The sequence below is a fragment of the Heterocephalus glaber genome, unplaced genomic scaffold, assembly GCF_053883595.1.
Source record: "Heterocephalus glaber isolate CG9 unplaced genomic scaffold, H.glaber_assembly_v1.0 deba00001761, whole genome shotgun sequence".
Classification (NCBI taxonomy): Eukaryota; Metazoa; Chordata; class Mammalia; order Rodentia; family Bathyergidae; genus Heterocephalus; species Heterocephalus glaber.
Window position 1 is genome coordinate 3,987,895 of NW_028258458.1, and position 10,217 is coordinate 3,998,111.

The 10,217-nt window shown below is 63.3% G+C and overlaps 1 protein-coding gene across 3 annotated transcripts in view; it reads left to right on the forward strand.

Moving 5' to 3' along the window:
- Colgalt1 (collagen beta(1-O)galactosyltransferase 1) overlaps positions 1–10,217 on the forward strand; it is a 19,341-nt gene continuing 9,124 nt past the window's right edge. For all 3 annotated transcript variants that reach the window (XR_015447594.1, XR_015447595.1, XM_004873208.4), the window contains exons 1-11: positions 1–572; positions 1,245–1,355; positions 2,146–2,263; positions 5,658–5,792; positions 6,146–6,350; positions 7,414–7,533; positions 8,498–8,574; positions 8,645–8,751; positions 8,854–8,986; positions 9,152–9,279; positions 9,950–10,156. Coding sequence is in view for 1 of the 3 variants with exons in the window: in XM_004873208.4 (XP_004873265.1) it covers positions 298–572; positions 1,245–1,355; positions 2,146–2,263; positions 5,658–5,792; positions 6,146–6,350; positions 7,414–7,533; positions 8,498–8,574; positions 8,645–8,751; positions 8,854–8,986; positions 9,152–9,279; positions 9,950–10,156 (1,616 nt within the window). In the remaining 2 variants the exon portion in view is untranslated. The remainder of the gene's footprint in view (positions 573–1,244; positions 1,356–2,145; positions 2,264–5,657; positions 5,793–6,145; positions 6,351–7,413; positions 7,534–8,497; positions 8,575–8,644; positions 8,752–8,853; positions 8,987–9,151; positions 9,280–9,949; positions 10,157–10,217) is intronic.

Consider the following 10,217-nt stretch of genomic DNA (forward strand, 5'->3'; position numbering starts at 1 on the left):
AGGGCGCCTGGATGCAGGGCGGGCTTCGGAACCAGGTCCCAGACCTCGGGGGTCTCCGCGTTTAAGGTTGCGGTGCGGTCGGGGCCTGCCGGTGACGTCACAAGGGCAGGCAGGCTGTCCGGCGGGAAGTGGCGCAGCGGGGCCTTAAGGTTGCGCGGGGGCGTGGCCTGCGAGGCGGGGCTGACTGCGGACTTCGCGCTGAGCGCGCTCCTCCCCTTTAAGGCGCGGGCCGGATGACGGCCGCTCCTTTAAGGCGCGGCCCGCGGCGGAGGCGGTTTAAAGGCGACGCGTGGCGCGATGGCGGCGGCCCCACGCACAAGTCGGCGGCGCGGGCGGCCGCTCTCCGGGCCGCTGCCGCTGCTGCTGCCGCTTCTGCTGCTGCTGGCGCCGTCCCCGGGGCCCCCGCCGGGCGCCGCCGCCTACTTCCCCGAGGAGCGCTGGAGCCCCGAGTCCCCGCTGCAGGCGCCGCGCGTGCTCGTCGCGCTGCTGGCGCGCAACGCGGCCCACGCGCTGCCCGCCACGCTGGGGGCCCTGGAGCGGCTGCGCCACCCGCGCGAGCGCACGGCGCTGTGGTGAGTGGCGCGGCCCCGACTGTGGCCGCTGCCTGTTTCCCCCAGCGGGAGTCGGGTGGTGTCTGGGCTGAGCGGGCCGGCGCCGGCGCTTTTGTGTCGTCACCGTGGGCCGCCGCCTACCGAGTTTACCGGGAGAGGTAGCTTGGGCCCCACAGGCCTCCGTCCCCGCCGAGCCCCTGACCGCTGACCGCGCGGCCCCTGCCTGCGTGTCGAGTGGGAGCGCGATCCCAGCGCACGGAGGGTGTGGGTCCCGGAGAGGGAGAGGGAGGTGGCACGGGGCTCACCGTGAAGGCTCCTTTTTAAAGCCAAGTCCCGGGCACTTGCGGGGGACTTCGGCTCGCGCCGTAATCTCAGCGGCTCAGGAGGCTGAGGCGGGAGGACTCCCAAGTTGGAGCCCAGCCCGGGCAACTTCAGCAGACGCTGTCGCGAAATAGAAAGGCCCGGAAGGCCCGGGTGTCCAGTGGTGAGCACTGGCCGGGCGGGCTCAGGGACCCCAGACTTCCCTGAGTAGTTCCCCCCTGAGTAGTTCCCTCCCCTGTCCACGACCCTGATGGGGAAACAGGCGCGGACGGGGACGGGGTCTGGGCTGGGGATAGGGCGTCTGGGCAGCCTTGCCGGTGCTGCTGCCGCCTCAGTTTCTCCTCAGCTGCAGCTGTCACATTCCTCCCACAGGGTGGCCACGGACCACAACGCGGACAACACCTCTGCCGTGCTGCGGGAGTGGCTGGTGGCCGTGAAGGGCCTGTACCATTCCGTGGAGTGGCGGCCGGCGGAAGAGCCCAGGTGAGGCTTGCCTCTCCGTCCTGGCCTCGCAGTGGGCCTACTCCTCCCCTGGGCCTCCGCCCCACCTCCCCTGCTTCGCCTGGGCACCCCTTGTTCTTTATCTCCATCCCACCTAGCTTAGCTTTCCCAGGAGCCCTGGAGCCTCGGTGTGTTGCCCAGAGTGGCCTCAGGCTGATGGGCTCAAGAGATCCTCCTGTCTCAGCCTCACAAGTTCCTGGGAAGGCAGGTGTGAGCTACCTTGCTCCACTCTAGGATGTACTTATTCTGGTACTAGAAATTAACCCCAGGGTCTTTGGACTGAGCTACGTCCCCAGACCTTTGTATTTTTTTAATTTTATTTTTTATTTTTTGGTACCGGGGATCAAACTCAGGTCCTTGTGCTTGCGCAGCAGGCGGCGAAACCACTGAGCTACATCCCCGGCCCTGACTTTTTATTTTTTGAGACAGGGTCTGGCTGTGTTGTCCAAACTGGGCTCAAACTTGTGATCCTCCTGCCTCAGCCTCCAGAGTAGCTGGGATGGCAGGCGAGCGTTACTGTACCCTGCCTGGACTTATTTCTTATGCCACTTGCTTACTCTGACTGACTCAGAGCCCAGAGCCCCAAGGGGTTATGTCCTCTCCCTGCCGCCCTGCCACATGTGGGCGGCCCCTTCCCTTCCCCAGACGTTGCACTTGCTGAGATGCCTGCTGGGGACAGTTTCCATCCCCTCCTCCCCATTCCCCGGTCCTGTCCTCCCAGGAAGTCCCCTGACCCCGGGAGGCCGGACCTCACAGGCTGCCATCTCTGCAGGTCCTACCCCGACGAGGAGGGCCCCAAGCACTGGTCCGACGCCCGCTATGAGCATGTCATGAAACTCCGCCAGGCCGCCCTGAAGGCAGCACGGGACATGTGGGCGGACTACATCCTGGTGAGTGCTGGGGGCCAGGGCTTGGAGGGGTGGAGGAGGATCCAGAGCAGGAGGATGATGCGGCCCCAGCCCTTTTCATTTTATTTTGAGACAGGGTCTCACTAAGTTGCCCAGGCTGAGCTCAAACTGGTGCTCTTCCTGCCTCAGCCTTGTGAGAGGCTGGGTTGCAGGCAAGCATTACTGACCTGGCAAAAGCACCAGCTCTTTGGGTTTTTTTGGTACGGGGGATTGAACTCAGGTCCTTGTGTTTGCACAGCAGGCGACAAAACCGATGAGCTGCCCAAGAGCACCAGCTCTTAAGTCATCAGGAATGAAAGGAAGCTGGGTGTGGTGGCACAGGCTTGTGGTCCTGCCTAGTGGGCAGGCTGAGGCAGGAGGATCCCCAGTTCCAGGCCAGCCCGGGCAGCTGTGTGAGGCCCTGTCTTGAAACTGATGAATTAAGACTGAGTGGGCTTTGTGTCCTCAGAAGTTGGGCCCTGGGGTTGTGTCTGCTCTTTTCAAAACCATCCACACTTATGTACAACCTCTGGGACCCCTTGGTGACACCCTTGGGGCCACTTCCGAGAAGCCAGGGGATGAGTTCGGGGCTGGGACAACACGGGTGACACAGACTGGCCAGGCCTGACTTCCCCTTCCTCATCCCTGGCGGGCAGTTCCCTCTGAGAGAAGAGAACTGCTGAGTCTTTTCAATTTTTTTTCCCTTTTTGAGACCGGGTCTCACATGGTTACTCAGTTGCCGGGGCTGGGCTTGAACGTGTGACCCTCCTGCGTCAGCCTTCTGTGTTGCTGGGATGGCAGTTGTGCACCACTGGACTTCTTTGTTCTGTAAGGACAAGGTCGCTGGATTGGCCCCAGTGCCGTCTGGCCTCATCTTAATTCACTGTCCTTCACCTGGGAAGACCTCTTCCAAACCTGCTCACCTGCCGGGTCCTGTGGTGTGAACTGGGCTTTCGGGGCCTCGATTCCCCCACAGCGGTGATGGCCGGGCTAGTATGGGGGACTGCAGACCCCAGAGGACCGGCCTGGGGGTCGGGCCACAGTGTCTTAAGGCACAGGGACAGAGTGGGGAGCAGTGTGGGCTCCGAGGAGGTCGTGAAGTGGAGGGCAGAGGCCCTTGCCCCTGAAGGCACTGGGAGCCATGGAGGATGTGTGAGCAGGCAGGGCTCTAACCTGTGGTTTTCAGCAGCCCTCGTGGGCCCAGGGTGGAGGCCAGGACAGCACTGAACGTTGATGAAGTGGAGAGGGCAGGCGGGTTCAGGACCTGTTGTGCAGCAGAACGGGGAAACATTGGTTGTGGGTGGGGAGGAAGAATTGACTAGGATCCTCCCAGAGCCCTGCTACCTTGTCAGACCGTTTTATGGATGAGAAAGCAGAAGGGTAAGATGAGAAGGCAGTGACAGTGTGTCCAGAGGGCCCCTCGAAACACACCCCAGGCCCAGAGGTGGACGGCACCTTTTGGAACTTCTGGCATCTTCTGGAACTTTCCAAAATCTTGCAGAACCTTCTGGCACAGAGCTGCTGTGTCCTTTTTTGGTTTTTGCTTCTGTGGTTGGAGGTTTGCTGGCTTTCACTTTTTTCACTCAGCAAACCCGAGTGCAACTCAAGATGCTGGCTGAAACTCAAAGCAGCTTTTGACACAGATTATATTTCTGTAGGGAGTTGGGAGGACCATACTGGAATGTGAAATGGTTTGTCTGCTGTTTTAAAAATTATTGGAAAAAAAGGCCTCTTTTTCCCCCTTTTACAAAAGTTATGCATGTTATTGGGCTGAAAAAAATGCAAGAAAATAGTAAGAAACTCATGGCCTTAGTCTTGCCTCCCAGAGAGATCCACTTTGTAGCTGCGTGTGCTCTGATTGAGGTGTAATTTCTATAACATAAAATTAACAGTGCAGAGTGTGCAGTGCAGGAAGACCGAGTGGTCATTATGTTGTACAACAGTTAGCTGTGCGTCGTTCCAGACCGTTTCCATCCCCTTAAATGACACCTGTCCTGTGAGCCAGCCCTCCCTCCCAGCCCCTCCGGCCACCACTCTGTTTCCTGTCGCTGTGTAAGTCACCTGTTGCGGACATGTCATTAATGTAATTTGTTTTTGGTACCAGGGATCAAACTCAGGACCTTGCACTTGCCAGGCAGGTGCGGAGCCACTGAGCTACATCCCCAGGCCCTCTGACCTGGACATTTCATACCAGTGTCACATGGCTCTTATGCCTGGGTGCTGTCACTTGCCTTGCCTTTCTTTCCTTTCCTTTCTTCCCCTTTCCATTTTTTTCAGACAGGGTCTTGCCATGTAGTCAGGTTGGCCCTGAATTCATCGTGATCTTCTTGCCTCAGCCTCCTGAGTGCTGGGATGATAGGTGTACACCATCATAGCCAGCATCGCATTGTGTTTTTCAAGTTCCTTTCACATTGTAGTGTGTCTGTCTAGGCCTTACTCCTTTTCATGGCTGAGTAATATTCCGCTGTGTGGGTGGACCCCACTGTGTTCACCTGTCTGCTGCTGGGCATGTGGGTGTCTCCACTGTCTGGCTGTTGGGAATGGTGCAGGTGCCCATTTTGAGTCTGCTCTGAATTCTCCTGGGTTTGTGTCTAGGTGTGGAGCTGCTGGGTCCCACTAGGCTGTCCTGCTGCCTACACTGCATGTGCAGGTGGGGGTCCCTGAGCGGATGTCTGCTGTGGCTGGGTGCGGCATGCAGTGCGGGCACGCGTCTGGCCCCAGGCCACCTCTGTCTGGGCACAGCTGCCATGGGGAGGGAATTGGAGCTTCGGGTGTCGCCTGTGGCAGTGGACCAAACCTGCTGAAGACCCCACGTGGGCAGCAGAGCTCAGGTCTTCCCTGTGACGTATTCAAACCTAACCCGACCCAGCCCAGTGTTCCAGAGCCGGGCCTCGGGGTGTCGGGTATGCGAGGCCCAGCAAGCTGTCCCAGGGAGGGACCGGCCCTGAGCACAGAAGTCCTGACGGGGATCTGCGTGTCTTTGGTATTGTGTGCTCGTGGCAGGGCTCGGGGTCTAGATTGCTCCCCTTGTCAGCACGGAGAGGGTGCGAGGCTTGGAGCCCTGGGCTTCGGGCTTGGGCGGGAGCTGCTCGGCCTGTGGCTGTTTCTCGAGCTGCGTGCTCTCTCCTGGCGGCCTAAGTGTGTCCTGCAGTGGCTTTTGTGACTTTTGGTTTTCCGGAGCCCAGGGCTTCACCCTGTGCTGCGCCGTGGCCCTTGCCCTGCTTGCTGTTCAGACGCGGGGCCTCCTGGACCGTGCAGAGCTCGCGACCGTCCTGCCTCAGCCCCCTGGGTAGCCGGCACCTTGAACGTTTGTGCGAATGCTGGGGTGCAGCGCTGGTGGGACGTGGGGAGGTCCCGGGGTCTCTGGCCCCCATGCTGATGCACGTGGCCCCCGCAGTTTGTGGATGCCGACAACCTCCTGCTGAACCCTGACACGCTGAGCCTGCTCATCGCGGAGAACCGGACGGTGGTGGCGCCCATGCTGGACTCGCGGGCGGCCTACTCCAACTTCTGGTGCGGCATGACGCCCCAGGTAGGCACGGGCCGGGAGGGCCAGACCCCGCCTGGACGGGACGCACTGCAGGCCTGCTAGCTGGCCCAGGACACCGTCCTGCCCTCTCACTGCCACGTTTCCGCTCTGGCCGTGCTGGGGTGGCACCAGGGCCTCACCCATGCTAGGCAAGTGCTCACCTCCAGCCCGCCTTGACTCAGCGTCCTGCTAAGCCACTGAGTCTCCCAGGCTGGATTTCCACGTGACATCTTCTTGCCTCAGCCTCCTGAGTGCTGGGGTCACCTTCCCAGCTGTTGAAAGTCACCCTTCCTGCCCTGCCTTCGGGGCGGCCCTAGGACCTTGGGGACCCAGGCTGAGCTGTGCCCCTCCCCCAGGGCTACTACAGGCGCACACCGGCCTACATCCCCATCCGCAAGCGGGAGCGCCAGGGCTGCTTCGCCGTCCCCATGGTGCATTCCACCTTCCTGCTGGACCTGCGCAAGGCGGCGTCCCGGAGCCTGGCCTTCTACCCACCCCACCCCGACTACACGTGGGCCTTCGACGACATCATCGTCTTCGCCTTCTCCTGCAAGCAGGCCGGTGGGTGTCTCGTGGGTGTGGGGCCGACGTCTGCCTGCAGGCTCTCCGAGGCCCTGCTCCCAGCTTGAGGACCTGCCTAGTGCGTCCGCTCCCGTCACCGTTCCCTGCCCGCCTCCTGGGCTCCGGTGACGGCTTCTAGGAGCTCTCTGCAGCTGTCCTTGTTCTGCAGGAGGGATTCGCACCAGGGTCCTGGGGGACTGTGGAGTGTAGATGGCCATGGTGGGCACGCCCGTCACCCCAGCACTTGGGAGGCTGAGGCAGGAGGATGCCAAGTTCCAGCCCCCCTGATAACCTGGCAGCTTAGCGACACCCGGCCTTGGAGTGAAAAAGCAAAAGGGCCAGGGCTGCAGCTCAGAGCGAAGGCCCTGGGCACCAGGCCCAGCACGGGGAGGAGGGTGCCAAGCTGTCGGCAGCGGCCCTGGCCTCCCGCACAGTGACAGTAAAGACGGCTGTAAGTCGGGCTCGGCAAGAAGTTGACCGACCCTGGACCGCAAGGCCTGGGGCGAGGACGTCGGCCTAGGAGTTCGCTCTCTGGGACTCCCCTCCTATTCCGAGGCGGTCTGCTGCGGAAACCCGGCTGGGCGGGCTGCTGCGAAGGGGCCTGGAAACCAGGGCCCTGCACGCTGCGTCTTATGTGGCTGTGAAGAGGCGCGCCCGAGCCGGACAGTGCGCTGTGGGAAGGGCAGCTGCGGCTCCTGAGGCCAGCGCGGCGGCACGGATCTCAGGAGGCCAGGGAACAGGATCTCGAGTTCCAGGCCGGCCTAAGCAGCGTGGCAGGACCCCAGTTCAAAAGAGAGCCGAAAACAGACAGACTGCAAAGGGCCGCCCGTGGGAGCAGGGCCGCAGGGGCAGCAGGGCGGCTTGTCTGTGGCTCCCAGGTGCGGTGCGGTCCTGGGAGCTGAGCTCAGGGCACCGAGCCGCACCCCAGCCCTCTTGTCCTGTGAATAGGGCCTGGCTCAGTTGGGACACCTGCCTGCCTCGGCCTCCCAGGCGCACACCCCGGCGCCCGGCTGTGGCTTGACCCGTCTGTCCCTCTCGTCCCCGGGGCCCTCACCCGCTGCAGGGGTGCAGATGTACGTGTGCAACAAGCAGGTGTATGGCTTCCTGCCGGTGCCGCTGCGGGTGCACAGCTCGCTGCAGGATGAGGCCGAGAGCTTCCTGCACGTCCAGCTGGAGGTGATGGGTGAGTGGGCGGCGACTCGCGCCCCTGCGGTGGGGAGGAGCTCGGGGCCTCCCTGTTCCGCGCGGCTCCCTCTGGTGGCTGCAGGTGGAACCGCGCCTGCCCTCTGCCCGGCGCGCTTTGGCCTTTCCGGTCTGCCTCTTCAACCTAACCCCAGCCCCAACCGGTAGACCCTGAACTGTGGACCCTCGCCCCAACCCCGCGCTGGCTTCGCTCTTGGACGGTGGCAGGAGGCCCGGAGCGTCACCATGTCCGCCACAGGGCTCCTTTTTCCTTTTTCGAGACAAGGTCTCACAATGGCTGGCCTCAAAATCACACCAACCCTCCCGCCCCAGCCTCCCGAGTGCAGGGATGACAAGTGTGTCCCACCACACTCAGACCCTTTCTGTGGAGAAAATGATTCAGACGCTTGGTGTTAAAGCTCAGACACGCGGTGGGTGTCATGGTGCATGCCTGTTATCCCAGCACTTGGGAGGCTGAGGCAGGAGGATCACACACATGAGGCCAGCCTCGGCAGTTCAGCAACTTAGTGAGATCCTGTCTCAAAATAAAAAATCAGAGAGGGCTGAGAATGTAACTGCATGGGAGAGCACCCTGAGTTTGAGTCCCAGTGCTGCAGAGATGCCTGCTTTGACACTTGCTGTGGCCTGGCCTCTGTCCCTACAAACCTGGCCCCTCTGTTCCTGTGGCTGCCCCGAATGCTCCCAGACGGTGGGGCCTGGGTCGGGCTCTTGTCCTGCAGTGGGGATGGTCAGACCCCATCTCCTTCCTCCTGGGCCAGAGAGGTTGGAGAGCCAGGAGCTGTCTCGGTCCCTGGGGCCTGGCAGCAGAGGTCTGAGGGAGAAGGCAGGAGCCCAGCATGTACAAAGGTCCGGGGGTAGCGCTGGGTCGGTGGGGAGCTCATCACTGGGGCAAGGTGGGGAGGAGTGGAAGGGCCCGGCCGTGACCCCGGCTTCTCTGCCCGCAGTGAAGCATCCGCCCGTGGAGACCTCGCGCTTCATCCCAGCACCCACCAGGACTCCCGACAAGATGGGCTTCGACGAGGTGGGCGCCAGGGCGCGTGGGGGCGGGAGCCGGGGCTGGAGCGGGCCCACCGAGCTCGGCTGCGCTGCAGGTCTTCCTGATCAACCTGAGGCGGCGCCAGGACCGGCGGGCGCGCATGCTGCGGGCGCTGCGGGAGCAGGGGATCGTGGCCCGGCTGGTAGAGGCCGTGGATGGCAAGTGAGTCCGCGCCTGGATGGCCGGCTGCGGGCGGGCAGTGAGTGGCGCAGGGGCGGGGCCGCAGCCTGCAGGGCGCCTGGACTCAGTGCCGCCGCCCCGCAGGGCCATGAACAGCAGCCAGGTGGAGGCGCTGGGCGTCCAGATGCTGCCTGGCTACCGGGACCCCTACCACGGCCGGCCGCTCACCAAGGGCGAGCTGGGCTGCTTCCTGAGCCACTTCCGCATCTGGACGGAGGTGGGCACCGGGCGGGCATGTGGGGAAACTGAGGCTGGGCCGAGGGCCGGGCCTGGGCTGGGTGAACCGGGATGCCCCACGGTGTTCCTCACCAGCCTAGGGCAGGCGGGGAGCAGTGGCTGCGCCCAAGGCTGGGCCCGGTCTCAGGGGCGGGCCGTCCCCCAGATCGTGGACCGGGGGCTGCAGAAGTCGCTGGTGTTCGAGGATGACCTGCGCTTTGAGGTCTTCTTCAAGAGGCGCTTGATGAATCTCATGCAGGACGTGGAGCAGGAGGGCCTGGACTGGGACCTCATGTGAGTGGGCGTGGCCGGCGGGTGTGGTCTCGGCTGGGTGGGGCCGGAGCCCAGGGCGTGGTCAGGAGCCTGGCTTCCTATAGGTGAGGGGTGTGTGGCCGTGATGGTGGGCGTGGCCTGCTGGGCCCTGGAGGCCTAGGGACCTGGTAGGGCGGCAGAATAGATGGCGCCTGAGGAGGTGGGCGTGTCGGGGTCTGAGTGGGTGTGAGCGCCGTGAGCGCTAACGTGCAGAGCTGGGGGCGTGGCTCAAGAGCGAGCAAGGTGGGGCAAGGCGGGGCTCTGCTTCCGAGGTGGCCTTGGGGATCCCCTGAGGTGGGCTGGCTGGGCCTGTGCTCCCCTCCTCTCTCCTCTCCCAGCAAGTGCAGGCCTGCTCCCGGCTATGTTGCTGATAGGAGTCCCTGCCTGCCTTCATTCCGAGGCCCCTTGCTCGGCGCAGTGCAGCTTTAGCCCCAGGAGTGGACCTGCCCTTCCCGGGTCTGACACCTCCCATAGCTCCCTAGTACCCTTGGGAAGAACTCCCGGGAGCCGTGTGGCCCTGCTTCACCCCACCCAGTCCAGTGGTCTCTTCATTGCTCAGCCAAAGCGCTGAGCCTGCCGCTGGGCCCCGGCCGTTTGGGGGGACTCCCTGAGGGAGGAGGGCGCGTGACGGGGCCCTGCTTCTGCGCCCCAGCTACGTGGGCCGGAAGCGGATGCAGGTGGAGCACCCCGAGAAGGCCGTGCCCCGCGTGCGGAACCTGGTGGAGGCCGACTACTCCTACTGGACGTTGGCCTACGCGATGTCCCTGCAAGGCGCCCGCAAGCTGCTGGCGGCCGAGCCACTGGCCAAGATGCTGCCGGTCGACGAGTTCCTGCCGGTCATGTTCGACAAGCACCCGGTGTACGCCCGGGTCTGCCCCGGGGCGGGCGAGGGGCTCCGGCAGGGCCGCCCCGCTTGTCCT